This window comes from Ischnura elegans, chromosome 3, assembly GCF_921293095.1.
Source record: "Ischnura elegans chromosome 3, ioIscEleg1.1, whole genome shotgun sequence".
Classification (NCBI taxonomy): domain Eukaryota; kingdom Metazoa; phylum Arthropoda; class Insecta; order Odonata; family Coenagrionidae; genus Ischnura; species Ischnura elegans.
The window spans coordinates 69,541,634-69,562,900 of record NC_060248.1 but is presented as its reverse complement, the minus strand read 5'-3'; the positions used below and the strand labels follow the sequence as shown (position 1 = coordinate 69,562,900).

Sequence of the window (21,267 nt, the reverse complement as noted above, 5' to 3'; positions counted from 1 at the left end):
CATGCACAAACTCTGTTCATTTTGTCAAAATGGTGTCATAAATAGCAAAATCAGTCCTGCAGTTGCTTTTGATTATGTACTTACATAATATAAAACCTATTTCCTTTCCAAGGGAGGCCACATACCTTGCTTTGCCTTTTTCATTGCCATATTTTTGTTGTTGGTGAATATAGCATCATTAGCACTTTTGGAAGTGGTCTTCATTTACCCTGCAGCTACCTATTCAATACTTTTTATTGCACTGAACTTTTTATCTAAATAGCTTAACGTCCAGATTGCATTTGTAGTCTATTGTTGTTCTAGAATTGATCTCCTGTATCCATTTCTGTGCTAAGAAACTATCTACCAATATGATTTAATTTAACATGATGATTAAATCTGGTGTCATCTGTACTATATTAATATTGATAAGGTCAAAAATCAAGTTACTGGAATTCAATGATAGAGAATGTATTGTATTAAGTTTGAAGGAATGTTTGAGGAAATTATTTGTTTCTGTGATTAATGAGTGCAAATCACACCTTTTTCCATGTCTTTTCCATCAGTCGCCGCAGTGAAGCAGATCGCAGTGTCTACGTTGAGGGCCCTTTGCCCATGTTTCCACAAGCAGCTGACAACTATGGCTCTGATGCTTGTGCAATAATTTGCCCCAGCCGCTTAGTTGATCCCCCAGTTGTTGTAATTGCATCTTGTTCAGGTGCTCTATACCACTGCCTTTTGATTAAAAGTAATGGTGATTATGATGAAGGAAACCAGTCATTAGAGCCAGAGGATGTAAATGTCAAAGCGAAATTAGATGCCGTTGGTGAGGTATGTGTATAAGATAAAACAAAGGGTGACTTAATCCCCATCTTATCAAAAATTGGAAAGTAGATGAAACATAAGTCACCTAACTAATGGCTTCACTGACACTCATTCAGTGTCTCAACCTTAACACAAGTTTGAAATATGACCTTACTAAGTGAGATTCTTTCTATTGAACTGATAAATGCCTTAATTCTTACATTTTGGTGGGAGATGGATGGATATTTCATAAATTACAGCATGTTATTGAGTTTTAAAGTATGTATCTAATTCTCAAACATGATGAGGTACTAAAACTATTTCTTGTAATTTTGTTTTAGAAAAACAATATTTTACCTGTCAGCCTGGTCATCAAATATGTGATAGAGTTGACATGATTTGTCCATGTCCTCTGTTAATAATTATTTACATTCCCTAGGGTCGAACATCATCTCCTTCACCATGGTCATCTAGGCGTGGATCTACATATAGCCTGCAAGAAACATGTGTTGCCCTCCATGCATTTGAATGCGTCGAAATTGAACTTGGGCTCAGTCTGGCACCAAGCAGTGGTCCAGAGGGAGTTGATGAGGTTGACACCTCACTTCCCTGCCCAATTCATCTCCACCATGACCCCTCAACTGACTCGAGGTAATTGGCACTGCAGTGATAGTTATCTTTTATAAATTGTATCTTACAGCTGCTGTCTGAAGTGCAAAAATTCCACAGAAAAATGCATAAGTAATCATTTGCCTTGATCAGGATTAAATAGAAGACAAAACAACCTGATCAGTCCCATCTTGAAATATGATGGCCATATGAATGTAGCTGTCGAGTAGGGTGGTGCGAAAAAACTCAAGTTACAAATTCAGTGTCGTAATAGCGCGGAAAAGTTGCGATACGTTAGTACAAGAAAAACAAAAAAAGAATTATTAAAATTGGACGTCATCTTCCGATCCCGCAAAGCACCTGAAAAAATGACAAAAATGAAAAAAATTGTTGTTTTTTTTGTTGTACAAAAAATTAAATAAACTTTATATTTTTTAACGCTATAGCTAAAAATGATTACAAATTGTGTAGATTATTAGTAAAACATACATATACATGGCTTTAAACAGTTATATCCGATCGCGCAAGATCATTAAAAATGTATAAAAATTGCAAATTAGCCGATTTTTCAGAGTTATGTAATAATTACTTATGACAAATTTTAGTGAAGTTTTAGTTAATCCAGTAGATCAAAAAGAGACAATATAGCTGACCACTAGACTTGAAAGGCAAAATTATGCTTTAATAAGGCAGCATGTTAACCCTGTTGAAATCGAGAGTGAAGATGTTGAGGTTTTAAATGACGCCACGCAAAATTTAACAATCAAGGAGCAATTTGATGACTTTGAAGATTAAATGTCTAGTACATCCAAGAAAAATTTGTCACCACGGCAAATGAGGGTAAAATTACAAACTACAGCTTTGCATTGTGATTTTGACCGTGCAGCTGCTGTTATAGAATCAAGTGCACTTGAAGACATTGGTGTTATAACTGAAGGAGATACTTCAAGTTCATTGAATGATGTGATATAAGAAGGGAAAGGAGAAATACTAAAAGCAATTTACAGTAAATCAAGAGGGGTAAAATTACAAACTACAGCTTTGCATTGTGATTTCAAATTGATTTAGGTGAACTACACGGGTAATACTTGGAGGGAAGGATAGACGATACCCTAGTAATAGAAATTATTGATTCGAAGGAGTACCGCTGGACAGTTAAAGAGGAACACCATTCCCTAATAAAAGAACCGTCCTCTGTGTATGTAAGTCATGTTTATCCAAGCTTCGGGTCTGCTAATCCATAAATAAATACATTTGGCCTTCATATTATCTCATTTCTCTGATCAAGGAGTATCGTTGAAGTACTTAGATTTAGTTTGCTGTGATGTCACAGCACCAACATTGGATATAAAGGTGGCACTATGAGAGAGATCGAAGAACACATTGGACATCCTCTGCAGTGGGCAGTTTGTTTACTTCATTTCATTGAATTACTTTTCCGCCATCTTTTTCAGTATTTTGATGGTGAATTAACTGGCCTAAAATCTTTAAGTGGGAATTATAAAACTGAATGATTATGGAAAGCTTCCAATACTGCATTTCCAAACAATTGAATATGAAATTCTACAAGTGGATGGATAAATTTTGAGTAAGGGCCAAAGATACCTTATTAACGTAAGTCAAGCAATTATTTGTGGTGACTTTCCAAATGACTTAGCAAACCGTGATCCAGGACCATTTTCACATGCTAGATGGCTTACCTATCCAAATCGAGTTCTCCGACTTTACGTAAGTACCGAAAACCCCTCAGATGCTTTTAAAGACGTAGTTACTTTTATTTTAAATCTTACATGCCTGTTCGTGTGTACAGAGCAATAGAAACCTCTTGATTCTTGACTTAAGATTAAAATAAAGTAGTTTTCCCGGTTATTGAACGGAACTCTTACTTTGCTCACCCAGAGAACGTATTGATGGCGATGGTTTTTTTTATTATAGAAGGCACATCAGAGAGCAAGGGCTAAAAAGAGTATTAAAAGCCACAGACTTAACCAAAAGGCAAACCCATCGGAAACTTAATTACTCCTACCATGGAATTCAAAGCAACTGAATATATGGAATTGATTGACCGGAATATAGTAAAAATATCTACTCCACCTCTTCCTCGGAGAATGACCAATTAAGAAATAGCTTCCTTCATTGAATCAGGCGATAAAACAGATTGGGATATTAAATCTTACCATGTCACACGCAAGCAGTGGAGTCGTGAGTGAAATTGGTAACAGAGGCATCCCTTAAGCTTTGTGGTTATCTATCCAGAGATGGATTTATTAGGGCTATATTCAAATGAAGATCCATTATGTCAGACTTCACCACCAAATCGTAGTATAAAGTAGCGTTCAAAAACTAAAAGCTAAAAGTAGGACAAAAATGTAAATATTGTAAGTAGCAATAACCCTTGCATTGGTTGGATTTAGGGAAGGGAAAGGGTGGAACCCAAAGTCCCCCCTCAGAACCCAGAACCTCCCCCCGGAGAGTTCTGGGATGTTTAAATATTATTAAATCATATATTAATAAAGGAAGAGCTGCATAATCAAACATGTATATTAGACTAAAATATTACCTCAAGTAATTATTACACAACTCTGAAAAATCGGCTAATTTGCAATTTTTATACATTTTTAATGATTTTTCGCGATCGGATATATTTGTTTAAAGCCATGAATATGTATATATTACTAATAACCTATACTATTTGTAATCATTTTTAGCAATAGCGTTAAAAAATATAAAGTTTATTTAATTTTTTGTACGACCAAAAAAAAAAAACATTTTTTTTCATTTTTGTCATTTTTTCAGGTGCTTTGCGGGATCGGGAGATGACGTCCGATTTTAATAATTCTTTTTTTGTTTTTCTTGTACTAACATATCGCAACTTTTCCGCGCTATTACGACACCGAATTTACAACTTGACTTTTTTCGCACCACCCTACTGTCGAGGGACAAGTAGATGCCAGGAATGGAAGATGAAGACAGCAAATAACATATAAATAGGGTTATAGGAAGAAGGGAAAGAGGCATTTAGGGATGAAATGATTAGCTATCAGGAGATTTGAGTGGAGAGCTGGGTTGTGGACCAGTGATGATGATGATAATGACAGGATCAAATGAGTTTTCCTCTGTGGAATTTTTACTTATCAAATGACCTTGTGAGTGATTCTGTAAAAGTATGCCTCTGGCTAGTCCAATGTTATCATTTTAAATATGTAATAGCTGCTATATATGTATTTTTGTCTTCTTATGTTTAAGTGACCTTGTGAGTGACTCCGTAAAAGTATGCCTATGGCCAGTCCAATGTTATCTTCTTAAATAATAGCTGCTATTTACGTCTTCTTATTCTATTACATATCTAATTTAGTTTTAAATATCAATTTCAGGATGTCACAAATTTGAGTTTGACCCATATGCCTCGTTCCCTATGTCAGAATGGACTCATGGCAGGGTTTTTTTTTCTTCTAATTACTGATATGGGTTCCAACTGGCTTCCATCAGCCATTGTAACTTGCAGGTTTTCTAATGTATCAGTCACCAAAAGCACATGTATTGTAATGGAAGATAGCCAATCAACGAAAAATGTCAACAGTACATATATACATTTATGGACCATTTATTAATTCATTAAAAAACACATTAAAATTGTTTATAGAGTAATTAGAATGCTAATTGTTCCTATTCCTTCCTTGTAGCTGCCTTAAAATCAGTTGTGTTGTTTGTAGAGTGACTCTTTTTCTCAAGACCAATGGTTTTTTTTTTTATTTTTTTTTTTCTCTAACAACCGATACACTTATATGTTACAAATCGTGGTATGAAATTGGCTGCCATTTTCATTAAATTAAAATATTTTGACTTCTGTTTCAAAATGTCACCGATTGCTAACAATGCAGAGATGAGGTAATATAGTCAAGTGCTTACATTTCCCGTGAATCAGGGTTCTTATGTTATAATGTGTCATAAGCCAGTTGTTTTTTGTCAAAACAAGATTTATAGTTGGTTAGTTATTTATATTTGTAAATTATTTTTTAACTATGCTGTGTCTTAGACTACCGTATAAGCTCGTGTAAGAGGCGCACCTTTTTTCCCAAAAATTGCAGCCGAAAATGAGGGTGCGCCTCTTACACAAACTTCTTATCTTCCCCCCTCCCCTTCACCGGTCGCGAGTCTAAGGGGAACTGAGTGGCCTTGGTTTTCAGTGTGAGTCAGTTATCTGTAATCCTAGGTCAAAAACAAGCGGCAGGCAGGGGAGTTTTTCCCTTAGTGACGTATTTTTAAAATGCTCCTGTTTGCTTTTCTTGTAAGCATTTCGCCGTCACGTCGGTACCCCAGAGGTGAACATGGAAAAGATCGCGCGGGGGTTTTTTGCTCCGGAGGGCGCGCTAAATTTACTGCCACGAGTGGGCATCCCGCGCCATTTATACTGCATATAGTAATCGCTTATCAAACTTAGAGAAACGCGTATTTTTGAATGACATACCTGGTCAATAGTCAATATCTGTCTTGCCGAGTAATTTCCATTACGCCGAGGGCCTGATTTTCCAAAAATCATCTTCAGACGCAAATATGACGATTATTGCAACTGAAAATTATATTGGTATCAAAACCTGCGCTTTAAAAAATTCGAACGTGTTCATTGTTGGACTAAATTGTGGATGGAAGAAATCAGAAATGCTTGTAAGTGAAGAGCGCGGAAGGAGAGGTCCAGGGGAAGGAGCGCGATCCCTCCGTCTTCGAAGCGAGCGACGAAATACGGAGGGGAAGGTGCGCGCTCCCTCCCCTCCGTATTTCAAGCTACGAAGCTATGAGCGAAGGAGCACGGGAAGAACATGTCCGATCTTGCATTTGACGTCGTTGCCTTCAAAGCGAAGGAGCAGCAATGTGATATACGCAGTTTGCGTTGCATGAAGTTTCCAGTCCGTCTCGTCTTGTTTGAATGCGCTTATGCTGCGCTTGTTTCTTCCGAAATTGTCCTGTTTGGACTATTTTGAATATAAGTAGCCTTGTTGTAACTGTAAATCTTTGTGTCAAACAATTAGATCTTAAAAAACTTAAATTCTGTCAGATATGCGTCTCGTTAGATCTCTTTCTTTTTTTGAACCTCGCGCGTGTCATACAATTATTGAAAGCTATCGAGATATCTTCGGGCTCAGTTGATGACTCACCTAGCATTTGGCCTCCAGAAACTGGGAGATCGATCAAGGTCAGTTGGTGAAACGGGGTAGCGATGAAACACGTTTCCATTGTTCCCCTGTAACTTGATGTTTTCCTGTGGGGTCTCGGAAAGGGGAAAAAAAACGGCAGAGGCATTGGCTGATGGAGGACCGAGGGTGGTTCCGTTAAATCTACGACGTGGTTATTATCCTACGGCGCTGAGATTGCCCGATTGTTGTCCAAGCTCTTGGGAAGGTTCGTGCTAAATGCCTGTCGTGTTTTGCCTTAAAATTTTCCACGGCTGCAATTCTATTGCAGTACTCCTGCGAGAGCATTTAAACAAAATTGTTCGTGAGTAGGACAAGCATCGCAGAGCAACGGCGAATGCGAAGGGAGGATCGGAACTCTTTCTACTCCCTCTTATACCGCTATTACCGCCGCAGTTATCAAAATTTCCTCTTTCAATATTAATTGAAAGAGGAAATTTTCCTTTCCTTTCCTCTTTCAATTAATATTGAAAGAGGAAAGTTCGATAACTGTCGAAATTCCCGGCGTACGTCTGCAACACCGCGCGATAGTATTAAAAAATATGCCGTAAATTTTTTTTCTTTATAGCTCCGATGCTCAAAATAGGGGTGCGCCTCTTACACAAGCTTATACGGTAATTCTTCTTTCTATAGTATTTTTTGCTCTTTTAATATTTAAATATTGATACAATTTTTATTCCATTGATTGAATGTCTGTTATATATGTACTGTATACTCATACAAATATTGCCCATGGAACCAATAGAGAAATTTCAGTTTTCCAATGCACTTTTTGGATAATATGATATGGAAGCAGAATTTTTCTGAAACAACCAATGAGGAGGATGAAAAAGGAAACTTTGAATAAAGAATGGGAGTTTTGAATATTTTGTGGGAGCGAAATTCACATAATTTTGCTGTGAAATCTAATTAATGACAATTTGGAGCATAGCCTCAGATCACAAAATTTGTCTGAGTGGCCTCCTCATACTGTAAAATTTATAATGAGCCAAATTCCTGTATTCTTGTATGTATTTATTTTTTATTACCTTCTATCTTCCTATCTTTCAGGTACTTTTGTTCTCATGACACAGGGGTGCATGCAGTATCTCTGCCCATTATTCCTCAGCTTCTTAAAGCTGCCCATAGCAAAGAAGGTATGTCTAAAGATTTGAATATAAAGTGATAGTTTGTATCAGTATTATAATACTAACATGGTAAAGCAATAGGCAGTCTGTCTCTTTTTATCTTCTTTTTAGTGTATATTATTTTAAACTAATAGTTCAATAATTATTTTAAATTTCAACAGAGTTCAATGCATACTCTTGTTTACTGCTACAAGGTAAGAATGGTGATAAATTTTTGCCAAAACTATGATAGATATAAAAATACTTCTTTGAATCCTAAAGCAAGGAAAATGATGAAATGTCATTTTAAATCATGCTACAAGTATTGGAAATTGCTTCTAATGTGCACAGTTTGTACCAAATATTTGCACAGAAAGATGGTGATTTTGCAGGATGATTGTTAAGATAACCTGATGATTGGTTGATGTGTTTAAAGGAGGCTCATGGTCATTAGCTTCCACAGCCACCTCATGATGTGACATGTGTACCATTTCTGTTCTAATTCTTCAAATAAATGGTAGATATGTTATTCATGCCATTTGTTTCTGCAGCAAATTTATCCGTGAAAATGGATTTGGTGGGTCGATTGCGGAAATGGAACAAAAATTGAAGAATCGTCCTCATAACCAGGGATAAGCACTTCGCTAGCACCCACCTTCTGCTCAGATTCAGCTGAAGTAATATCGCATTAAATTCAAGAAAACTCATTTATTTCTCAACACAAACATTATTCAGGGAGTACACATTTTAATTAACATCAGCTTAACTTTTAGGCTGTGTGAACGTTTTTAAACACTTTTTATTTTTGGGAAGGTCAGGGAGAATTAAGCTGAAATAGTGACCCCTACAGTGTGGAAAGGTGCTCTTGGGTTCTACCCAGGTAGCAATAAAAATGTTGGGAAACTGAAGAAGTTAGTCGAGCAATGGTCAAATGTTTTTAAAAAAATTTCCGTAGTCAGCGTACAAAACCTATGAAAATGTTCCCGCAGTCTACGGGTTCCGGACACATAATGTGCATTTAAAAATATTTTCTCCATTTCATAAAATATTTTAATTCCCCATTAGACTTCAAAACAAAAAATCGTTACATCTTCTGTTAGCACTTGTAAATGATATTCAATAATTAATGAGACAGTAGTTGTTCTACGGTTCAATATTCTGATACAATAGATAAAATGAATAATTTTGGCTCTCATCAAATTCATCGCCTAAAACCTGTGCTTAATGTCAGCCAGAGTGGTGTTCCAGCACCTCTCAGGGGAAATAGGGTCGTGTCAAAAAATTTCATCATTTTTTTAAGTTTGGTTGTATGATTCCTAATTGTAACTTTTATTACAAGTTTTAAAAATCATAAGTTTTAGGGGCTTTTATTTGAAAATTGTATAAATTAAGTATGTTGGCTTGTACTTAAAATTTTAGAAATTACTGCATTGCCTCAAACTAAAATTGTATACATCTCATGTATCCTCAATAATGGTAAGAAATGAAGTTAATGATGGTGATATTGAGATAAAATAACAAAGAGGCAGTAAAAATTTGAACTTACCTTAAGTTCTAAAAATAACTTTATATACTTTGGTTAATAGAACTATCCAAATACACTGCACGACCGAATAGCATAGAGGTTAACAATATATGTGAACGTCTTGCTGATAACCATCTAAAAAAACGGTTCTGCCTTTTTTTTGCTTCCATTCACTTGTTAGACATTAATTGCACAAAATAAAACAAATTTTATGAATTATTTTCACCAGAAATCCTATTGCTAAATGGCTTCATCAATCTCCTCTCATCAGTTGGTTTTCTGTTATATTTTCAGATGAAGATTTAGATATGCCTGCATTATCACATGAATCAAGCTCAGCAGAATATCTGATATGTACTCGAACCACATCTCAGGCATTGATTTCATCATCAGAGCAAGTACAGGATGAGAAGATAAACCCTGTGTTTGGTTTATGTTTCTCCATTCACCAGCCTCCATCTTCCCTCATATGCCTCCTTTCCACTGGGGAAGTAGTCAGCCTCCCACTCACCACAGTCTACCTGCCTCCAATTCCTGTCACAGAAGACTCCACCTCTGTATCATCCCTCTTACCTCCCCCACCTCTGCCAGCCCTCTCCTCACACTCAGGAGGTACAGCTGAACTCACTGGAAAGGTATAGTCCACCACATTCTTGAAATCTGTCCATAATGACATTGTTGGAATCTTTAAGAATATTTTTTATGAACTTGAATTTTATGCCATACTGTAGCCGCAAGAAGTTAGGTTATGAAACTGGTTCTATATAATTCTAAGAGACTATACTAGAGAGATATTTTATTTATTACTTTACTATTTTTAATGATGCTAGTTAATAACGTAATCCTTCAGAATACACTCTTTTATAATTTTTCCTTGTGTAAAGAAACATTCAAAGCAATTGAGTGAAACATGTTAAGCAATATTGGCCCTAGAATCAAGGACTTGCCTTTAATTATTCAACAAATCCTCCTTTTATTTTTCATATTATAATGGTAATTTAAAGTTGAGTTGAATGTATGTAGTAGTGTTTCAGTTGTATGGAACAATTGAACCATAGTCTATTCTGGTTACCAATCACAAAACAATTGCATTGAAATTTAAATTTAATCATCTATTACATATCTATTTTATGACTAAAATATAATCATATTACAATGCAATTTTTATGTTCCCTTAGTAATCTGTGTATGCATGTCACCAAATACGCGTAATGGTTAAATTAAGCTGTTCATTGGTTATAACTGGTTTTTATGCATGCAAGTATTGCATTCGTAATGGATAGTTTTTTATAGGATAAATGTTGCATGCTGGTTCTATAAATCATTAAATACAATCAATAACTATTGCATGAAATTAGTATTTGCCAGTACTATTTATTCAAAATTCTTGAAATTAATGCATAGTAATATATTTGATTTATGTTTTTGTGATTGTCCTGCAGCTTCTCCGTGAACCATTTGATAGTCAAATAAAGAAATTCCTCAAGCCACAGAATACGCAGCCAATACTGAAACTATGCCCTGAAGCGAATCCAACTCCTCAGGAGTGCCTTGAGGTAAGACAGCATTATAGTTGCAAGATAGGTCTTTTCAACCCTACTAATATTCATATGTCATTTTCGTTCTTTTTATCAGTCTAAAAGAGCATAATCCTGGGGCTTTTTCAGTGGTTATAGTATCTGTTTTCATCAATTCATGGAATTCACATAATGTAATGAATGTATTTTTAAAATGGCTGTGTACCAGTGTTAGTAAATTTTTCAAACTGCCCTTTCATGTACCTATACGTGCCCTGACAGAGGCTTGACAGCGCACAGGCTACCTTCATAATTTTGGAGGGCCTTACAAAAATAAATGTAAATTTTGAATAAATTAAAATAAATATCTTTAAGAAGGACAATGTGTGTGTCACTTGCTGTAAATAGTAGCCTCTAGAAATATGTATGTATTAAATGAGTTTTGGGAGGGAAGGAATATATCATCTACTTTTGTAAGAGGCTTTGTCATCACATTGGGGGGAGTGGTTGGGCACCCCTTTCATATTTGATAAATAACTAAATGAAAGATATTTTACTTTTTTATTCACACTATTGTCTTTTTGCTTCTGAAATAGTCGTGGGGCTATAGAAGACTACCTGGGCTCATAAATTGGGTATGCATAATTTAATGGACCACTGTTTTTACATATACTTATTCCATTAAGTTGTATGTACTACATATGTACATGATTATAATGTTGATTTTCTTTGGGCAAGGCTGAAGACGGAAAACATATTTGGGGATTTCACTAGAGGGAGTACTTTTGAGGACTGCATTTCAAAGATGTGCACTTAATTCTTGTAGATCTCCAACATTTTAGGAGGGTTTGACCATCTTGACCCTTCCCCCTACTGGCTACTGTCCTGATTGACTTAAACAATAAATAAAAATCCTTTGAAAATATATCAAAAGCTGGTTTTTGTGTTATCTTTCATATTACTGGGATTATTTATGAAATATTTTGATGAAAGGAAACAGGATAAATAATTACATATAATAAAGTGTGGAAATAACTGGCAAAATGAGACATAATTTCTTGATCGAGTAACTGATCAAACAGCTACCGCTTGCACGATGGTCTTCTTAATTTTTTCCTCAACAATCTTGTATATGAGTGAGGCATACTTGCTAAATGTGAATGCAATTGCAAAAATAATTTTGGAGTTTATCTTTTTTAATGGAAAACTTGCACAGTGTCATCCTGGAATGAGTCCCATCAGCTTTAAGAAGGATGGCTGGTTTTTCATTTCTGAATGCCTTGCAAGGGGGCAGTTTGTTAATCAAGGCCATAGCCAGGAAAAAATATTTATGGGTTCACATGGGGAGCTTTACATTTGGAGGGAGGCTTTTATAAGGGGTTGCGTGAAGTATTTAATCTCTCAAGCATTTTGGGAGGTTTCAACTTGTTCCACTTGAAAATCTTGACACTCCTTCAGCACTACAGCTTTGTCGTTAAAGGAGTTTTCATTCATGGATGGCATTCTTGTATAGTGGGCTAAGATTAGGTCATGCGTTCAAAATGCTTATCTTTTAATTCTCATGAAATTTTTTATTAGCTTTTAGGTCGTGCTACTCAGCTCTATCGAGAAGAATACATAAAACGGCATGATCGTGCTAGAGAAGAAGCTGAAAAGAGGTAAAGATCCACCACTATTAGCTGAAAATAAATTCACTTATAGAAATGTATTCCCTTGATTTTAAGAATTAATACACTTCTGGTGAGTATGAAGTTGAAATCGATTTGGTTTTTTGGATTTTTTTAAGGAGACAGGTAGCACTACCACCATTATCTACTTCTGATGTCAGGTTGTTAAGGTTTATTTTTTATCCCTCTTGTTATTAAAATGTTTATAATATACGTAGCAAGACTTTTCATATGCTCTAATATTTTTTTAATAATTCCTAATTTTTTATCTGAAGCTATGAAAAGTTAATTTTTGTAATAAATTGTATCTTCCTAATGCATATTTTACCATTATAGAGGTGCTTTGTCTTTAATCATTGATTCTTTCTTAAATTAGGCATACCATGAAATTCTGTCCTTAACTATTGATCTTAAATTTTTTGCAAAAACCAAGTGGTTTGACTTTCGTCCTTGACTTGAATTTGTGAAGAATTTTTTAAACAAATTAAACAATGCTAAACTATCACATGTGAGAGTTAGTAGCCAGTGCAATTCTCACAATTTTTTTTTTTTTTTTTAATTTTGCACCACGATTCAATTTTGAGTTTCATGTATCCATCTACTGACATGATTACTCTTTCTTGTGTTGGCATTCTAATCATTTCATGTCGGGCTGAAGAGGTCTTAGGCAAGGTGTGATTGTAAAAAACTTTCGTGACTTTTGGGAGCTTGGGGTCAGAAAAGTTGTCTTGGGGGTTCATTAGAATGTATTATTTTGTTAGGGTATTTTGTCAATGCCTCAAGCCCTCCTTATTGGTTTAATTTTACCAAATTTAGGCCATTTGGTAAACATTCTAAATATGCTAGAGACTGCCCATCTTTTGCAAGAAACTGTTACATATCACCATACCTAGGGCTAGTGAAAAAGGGCTGAATAATGGCAAAATTAGTGCAGAACACCACAAGGCGGTATCCAGGATTTTTTCTGGGGAGGGAGGGGGGCACAAAGGCGTGATGGACAAACAGACTTCTCATGTTTGAGATCCACCCTATCGAGCCGGATGTCTGGTGTAGCCAACGGGCTTTTTCATATGCAGAACTCCAGATGTCGGGTATAGCTGTTGCGGATTTTTCAACGGAAATGACCAGACGTCAGCTCTGGCTGACCGGAGGGAAGGGAAGTGACTGCTGAGGTAGCAATTGTCTGATGCATTCAGGCCCAGCCTGAGACCCAGCTTAGCGAGTCATCATGGCCACTCGTCAGCAACTAAGGCCGACCTTCCCACTCATTTACGATCATCCTAATGGCAGGAATCCATTGCAAAGTGCTCATAATGTCAATAGTTTTTTTCTTTGATATATTTTGTTGCATACTACAATTTTTATATACTTGGAAATGAATTCTTCGTTTTGTTCTGTGCATAAGCAATTTTTAAATGAAATTTTGGCATTAAAAATTACAGACTTCTGGACTTGTAGTCTTAGTACCTTATGTTCACTAACTTTGTTGTTTTTAACGCTAGAAATCCATAGAAAATTCCACAATTCTTAAAAAAATGTTTGTAATTCCTTTAGAAGAGTAAATCATTGAAAATCAAATGCAATATTTGGTTGAAAAACACTGTAACGCTATAAGTTGACCGTGGATTTGTGCTAAGATAGGGTTAGAGGGTCTAGACCAGTGGCAGGGGTAAGGGACGGGCTGGGTTGAGTTGGGTCCCAAATCTGAGGGACAAAAATACCAGGGTAACTCCACCCCAAAATGAGCTCCATGCAGAGAGGTTTAAAATATTTGTATGCTACTCTTAGCACGGAAAATATTTTCCATTTGTAGGCACCAGTAGGAAGGGGTTAAAAACAACATAAACAATCACTATACAAAGTATTCTCTTTATTTTAACATGAAAGTTAATAATATGGAAGGTAATTATTGAGGCTCCTTAGTACACAAAACAAAACAAACATAATGGTAAACATATTAAAAATCTTGTCCATTTTTTAAGTATCAGGGAGGGGCATCCCCCTCCGCGTAAATTTGCCTATGCAACACTGACATTATTAAGTTATTATCAGTGAAATTGGGGAACTATAAATTTTATTTCATGCCAGGGTTCTTAAGATACTGGACGAGGTACCTGGAATTTGGATGAGTGGATTGCATACTTAACCTGTCAGTGCCCAAAGTTTATTTTTAATCATATATCGTTCATTTTTATAAAATGTGGTTAAATCATATGACCATTGAAGATCGGTACTAAATTTTTATCCCGAAATATTATGTAGAACCAGAGTTACATGCCGGTGCCATATGGCATCCTTGGACATTAGCTCTTCGCTGCAATAGGCATTTTGGGAAGAATCAAATGCTGTCAACTATGACAAAACCTCTGTTTAACTTATTTATTTTTCATTAGATTTTGAATGAAGTAGCAAACCATTCAACACAGAGACCAACATTACATTTCTTACACTCGTTTTTGTTTAAGACATGCAATAATTCCAAGCAAGTTTTGTCCTGCTTCCCTGTTGAGTGGAAATAACAAGGTGGTTTATACAATCATGTAGTATAATATTTGCTGCAAGGCATCCGAAATTTTTCCTCAGCAGTTGTTCCTGATGTGAGCGAGTTCCGTACTTAACTAGGTATACTTGAACAACGAGCATCCATACCTCTATTTGTGATATGTCCACTCCTCCAAATCCAAGTGTTGTGTTCACAGACTCCCAAAAACTACGTAAAAATTGGCCACTACCATTTCTCATGGCACACACCCACTGTGTAGCTATTTACCCCTCAGTCCATGAGATCAGCACCACCCATTTTCTCAATGTACACCTCAAATGCTATTGGTCTCGTCACAGAAATTTACTTTATGGCACCACTCGAGTACCTTAATATGCTAGTCTAAGGATGCACACCATAATGTGTTGATGCACCCATTACAACCCCATTGTCCACCCATTGAACAAGGATTATGCATGATTCCTCATCACAGCTGTACTCGTAACTTCCCTGTGGCTCCTATTGAAAAATGGTTTTCGGGGTGAGATTTCTTTTGGCAAACAATTGCTCCAGAGTGTACCATTGCCATTGTATGCCCTCTTCTTCTGCTCCACTAGGAGAATCAGTCCATCAAAAAAACCAAATCGTCTTTTCTTCTCCTTGTGGTAAACAGATAGTGACATAATTTTACATGAACTAGAAATATGCTGCCAACCTGTGAAAAGGTTGTCGAAAAAATGTTATACTGCAGGTGCCGTGCATTCTCTCTGAGATTGATAACATCGGAGCTGTTGATTTTCCTCTCCTCTTTTCGTATTTCCATAATGCTTTTTTTCCTGGTAGGCCTCGAACTTGACTAGGTATCCATCTGCACTGTTCAAGTGCCACACCATGTAGCTGAACCTAATAGGCTTGGCTCATATGAATTGTTTATATCCATGGAATCCCTAGTACGCTACCATGATCCAAGAACAGTGCATGTATGTTATAACCTAGTATGGTATTTGGTTATGGTTTTTGATAACCTAGTATGTTGCCAATTCCCAATAACACTTTTTACCTCATTGAAGGAATATTAGGTGAAGGGCTATTACAGAACAGCACATAATTATTGCTACTACTAACTCAAAAAATAGTTCAAAAGTATTCAGATAATTAGAGGACTGAATTGTCAGCGCGAAGGAAGAAAGACTGTACCATTGATATCTTGGTTTATTTCTGCCATATGAGTTTAGAAATTTCATTCTTTTTCTTAAAAATACAGTTAGATACATCTCCATCCATTATCTCTCTCTTGTTTTTTAAGATCCTGAGATTAGCTCCTTTTCAAATTCGGCGACATTCCGGTGTCAGGTTCACTCTTATTAGCCTTGATTGTTGAAAAACTACAACCATTTGCTCATCAAATTCTTCATCTTCATTTTGTCCTGCTTTTATAAACAGTATCTCTGCTTTAGCTCTAAGCTGACGACTAGGTACCGTATTCTTCCAAATGTAGTCCCCCTCTGAATAAAGCCCCCCCCCCCTAATTTTGAGGCTTGAGTTTCGGGAAAAAAATAAAAAAATGGGTTTGAATATACTCCCACCTTAACTTTTATCACGGGAATTTTGGGAAAAAAAGGTATAATTATTCAGACAAATACGGTAAATTGTCAACCGAGCCACCGTCTTCATCCCATGATTCCTCACCTATTTCCTCTTGCAAACAGAATGTATCACTCTGTGCATGAAGGAAGCATTTCATCAATACACTGAGACAAAAAAGGGCCTAGTGTAAGAAAGAAATTAGACTATTTGAATTATTTTTGAATTTGGATTATTTCGAAAGGTTTACAAGTTATAACCTTGAAATTAACCTACAGCATTATCAATCCACCAACTAATCCCACGGTGAACCCAGAAGCCACGAAAAAATTTGCAAGTCATTGCCTCAAAAATCTACTGGTCAATATTTATATTATTTAAAAATTATTTAATAATATTTTATATTTAAATAAGCTTTCAACATGGCTTACACACATTCTGAATACGTTCATGGCATATTTTTGTTAAGATAATTGCTTTATGATGAATAATAGAGCTAAAAATCGCAGCCGTAAGCAAAATTGAATGCAATGCAGGGTGAATTGATACGGGTAATGCTCAGTGGTGCGGAACGGCACCACTGATGCTTATCTTCACATATCTCAACTTTGAATCGCCCAACACTACTATTTTTTTATATTAACTTGTCCTTTACAATTTACGAAAACATTATGGTTTAATTTTTAAACTAATAATAATTATTGGCAACAAAAGCACTTCCCTCAATGGAGTACCTATAACTCATGGGTCCATAAAAAAGCCTTTTGTTGTGAAACTGACCGGACTATCCAGTATGGTGAAAAACACAAATCACATTGAGTGAAAAAGAGAAGAAACCTTCTACTAAGTACCTGCAACAAAATGTACGCTAAGAAGCACATATTATATACATTGCAGGAGCGTGGGCTCGGCACTGCACTGCGGTGCCGTATGGCACCCATGGGCGTTGATGGGTTAAGCCATTACTTTTTGAACATGATTGAGATCACTGCACTCAGGGTCTTCATTTGTGTATGATACTCTTCTTTTCAATGCCTATGCCATGGTTATAATTTTTCTCAAATTTTTTTGATGATTCAATGATGAGTTTCACATTTTCTTCAATTAATACACTAACACTGAATCTTGATGGTATTTTAGCCATTTAAAATAGTAGATTTGAATATTTCATCCTTATTTGTGTTTTTAAGACCTCAATACTGGTGGAAGTTGCTAAGATATTGATGTTCTAAGATTTATCTGTTTTTAACTTCCAGGGTAAGGACTCTCACTGCCTTGAAGAACCAGCAGTTGGAAGAGATAACTCGTCTGGAGGATGAGAGAGAAAATTTGAGTAGAGCAGCTGAAGCTTTGGCTGAAAAGTATGAGGATGCTAAAGAAAAGCAAGATATGCTGGCAAAGAGGTGTGTGCATATGCTGTAATTTTTTTCATTGTGATGATACAAATGGTATTGACTCATATTTTTTGGCAATTTGACTTATGGTGGAATTATTTTTAATGTGATAGAGCTGGAAATCTTCTGAGACTGGCTACTCTTAAGCAACCTGTGATTTCCTACGCTGAGAAACAAGCTTCAAAGGAACTCAAATCTACGGAGAATAAGGTGACTGAGTTGCTGAATGCTTTGGAAAAGGTAGGCACATGTGATTTTAGTCTATTTTAGAAGGGTTATTAAATATACATATCCTTTTCTAGTAAAATTGGTGAAAAAGTAAATAATAAATTAGCACTTATTCATCTCACCGTGTACATACCACATTGTATTTGATGACTAGAAGGATTATTGCAGTGATTTTCTGAGCAGAAATATTATGGCAATCAGTTAATTTTTTGGTTGACACTTGTGAATACATATATCAAAAATTTACTTGAATGAAATTACATTACATACATACATACATACAAATAAGTTGTTGAAAATAACGCCAGCCTCTGTAGACTTTGAAACCAATGGCTCAATTGAAAATTTATTAGTACTCTTATGTACTGTTGAATTTAAGAAATGCCAGTACTTGAAGAAATTAGATCAAAAATTATCTTGGCCAATATCATTAGTTTCTAGTTTTCAATATCATTTTAGTAGTAATTATTTATGCAACTGATTGCCTAAGTGTTACTATAGCTCAGCTGTGGGAGAGGGAGGATAAAAGACCCATGTGGTTGCCACCAAATTGGCAGTAGCTAGTAGTTCATGTCTCATAAACTGTCATGGTTCATTACACCACAATGCACATTATGGCATCATACACGGCTCCAAAAAGCTTTCTCCCTCACCAGACAAAGAACATCAACATCCAGCACTCAAAACATAAATAAGTATCACTCAATATTAGATTCACTACTGATATTCAGCCTAAATATCTATGTATGTAACTGCATAACTTACCTTCTATAGCACTCAGAAGAATCATTCATTTGAGCCATTGGTTTTGAAAGTTTGCAGATGTTCGCGTTATGTACAACAACTTCTTTAATTTTTGTGACATGGAGAATTCTTTTCCTGCGAACAGTTGGGAATAGATCTAGCTCCCTATAGAGTCAAAACTTAAACTTATAGGAATGAAAACTATCAAAATAGATGTTGCTCAAAGTTGAGCAATGTGATTTTAGGTGAAGAAAACTGGTTCCTTTTTTGAGAAAAAATGAAGTATCAGTACCAGTACAACGAGGCACCAGATTATTCAAACCATATGACCCAATATCACTTTGTTTGGGCAGTAAAAGTCCTCAAACTGTAGTGTCTTGCTGATTTAGACATTAAAAGTTATTTTTATTTTAAAAAATTTAAGTGATTCCATATTTGCTCCAATCCAAGTTTTTTTCCTCTCTGCTCAATCTGAAAAATAGTTTTTCTCGTAACTGACCTCATTATGCTTGGACAAGTACAATGTTTTGCGTTTAGATAATACATATTTGTGTTAAAAGAATTATGCTGCTATTCAATATTATTCATGAATTCTATGCTTCTTTGAGTTATGATTCAAATGATTTTAATTACCACTTTGTACAATTCCATTGTCCTTCATTTCAGGTAAAGACAAAACAAAGTTATCAGCAGATGCAGATAGAACAGTGGACCAATACAGAAGGCAAAGAAGGGAAGAAAGCTGCTCACTTAAGTGATCAACAAATCCAGGCCATCAAGGATACCTTTGTGAAGAAGTAAGTTTCAGCGAGAACTTATACTATTTTGCTTTCAATTTTGTTGTCAATAGTTTTGGAGGACCGTATTTTCATGGTTTAATATATTAATTATAGAAAGGCCTTCCTTTCTAATGGAAAGATTTTTAATAGTTTCATGGTTGGCTTCTTTGTTAAATCAAAAACCATGCGGTGACTGTTTTTTTTTTAATATGTTAGTTCTGTAGAAATTACTGGTCATGTGATCTGTGAGAATCGAAGATTTGAATTACTTATGTCTATGAGAAAAATTAATCATTGAACTATTGCTCAAAGAAGCAATTTAGAGAATACAATCTGCTTTCTGCACATCATTTAAATGTGATTAGTGAAATTCCATTGCTCACTTATCAAATTATCAATGTCATATTTGATGCACATGGGTAAATTATGTGATCTGTGACTTGTGTAAATCATCTCTTATGGCCTCTTTAAACTCTGTTAATTTAATTATGAACTTAATTATACAGTAGAACCTCACTGATGAATCTTTCAGTGGACAGCCTTAAAAAGTTTCCTTAGTGAGAAACTTTCATATGTATCACCATCATCATCACTGGTCAACAATCTTAGGACTGGTTTGATGCAGCTCTCCACTCAGTTCTCCTATCAGCTAATCTTTTCACACCAACGTATTTCTTCTCTTTCACATACTTATTTCAACTTACTTGTTCCATATATTTTGCTCAAGGTCTTCCTTTTCCGTTCTTGCCTTCCACTTATCCCTCGACGATTGTCTTCATCAGGCCATCATGTCTCAAGATGTGGCCTATAAGGTTGTTCCGTCTTCTTGTTAAGGTTTTCATGAGGCTTCTCTTCTCTCCTACTCTTCTTAGGGCTTTCTCATTATTAACTTGGTCGATCCATTTGATCTTCATCATTCTTCTGTAGCACCACATTTCAAAGGCCTCTATCCTTGCTTTCTCCGCTGCGGTCATTGTCCATGCCTCACTTCCATATAGGAGCATACTCCAAATGTATGTTCTTATAAATTGTTTCTTTACATCCATATTTAAGTTTCCTGCTGTAAGCAGGTCTCTCTTTTGGTGGAATGCTCTCTTCGCCCGGGCTATTCTGCTGATAATTTCTTTCTTGCTTCTCCCGTCACTAGCTATCTTGATTCCCAAATAACCAAATTCATCCACCTCTATCAGTTTTTGCTTCCCTATTTTAATGTTAGTCTTGACTTCTTCTCTTCTGCTGCATACTAAGATCTTGGTTTTCTTCGTGCTCATTTTCAGTTGATATTTACACATTACCCTACCCATATTAATGAGAATATTTTTCAAATCCGTCTCTGTTTCTGCTATAACGGCTATGTCATCAGCAAATCTTAGCATGCTAATTTTCTCTCCCAATGATATTCACTCCCAATTCCTTTTCTTTGATTTCATTAATGGCTTTCTTAATGTAAATGTTGAAAAATACCGGTGACAATGGACAGTCTTGTCTCACTCCTTTCCTAATTTTTGCTGCTTCACAGCTGGGCCCTGATTTTATCACCGCTATTTGGTTTTTGTATAAACTGTGGATGATTCATCTGTCATTGTAAAGAACCCTAATGTCTTTTAGGATTCCAAGCATTGTGCTCCAATCCACGTTGTCAAATACCTTCTCTAAGTCC

At 35.8% G+C, this 21,267-nt stretch overlaps 1 protein-coding gene across 1 annotated transcript in view; it reads left to right on the top strand.

Annotated features, from left to right (window-relative positions):
• The window catches only part of LOC124155994 (nuclear pore complex protein Nup88), a 364,729-nt gene that overhangs the window by 342,071 nt on the left and 1,391 nt on the right, over positions 1–21,267 (top strand). Inside the window, exons 6-14 of the mRNA XM_046530249.1 lie at positions 546–810; positions 1,223–1,434; positions 7,632–7,717; positions 9,507–9,847; positions 10,655–10,768; positions 12,308–12,387; positions 17,719–17,865; positions 17,970–18,096; positions 19,495–19,625. Coding sequence (XP_046386205.1) covers positions 546–810; positions 1,223–1,434; positions 7,632–7,717; positions 9,507–9,847; positions 10,655–10,768; positions 12,308–12,387; positions 17,719–17,865; positions 17,970–18,096; positions 19,495–19,625 — 1,503 coding nt within the window. The remainder of the gene's footprint in view (positions 1–545; positions 811–1,222; positions 1,435–7,631; positions 7,718–9,506; positions 9,848–10,654; positions 10,769–12,307; positions 12,388–17,718; positions 17,866–17,969; positions 18,097–19,494; positions 19,626–21,267) is intronic.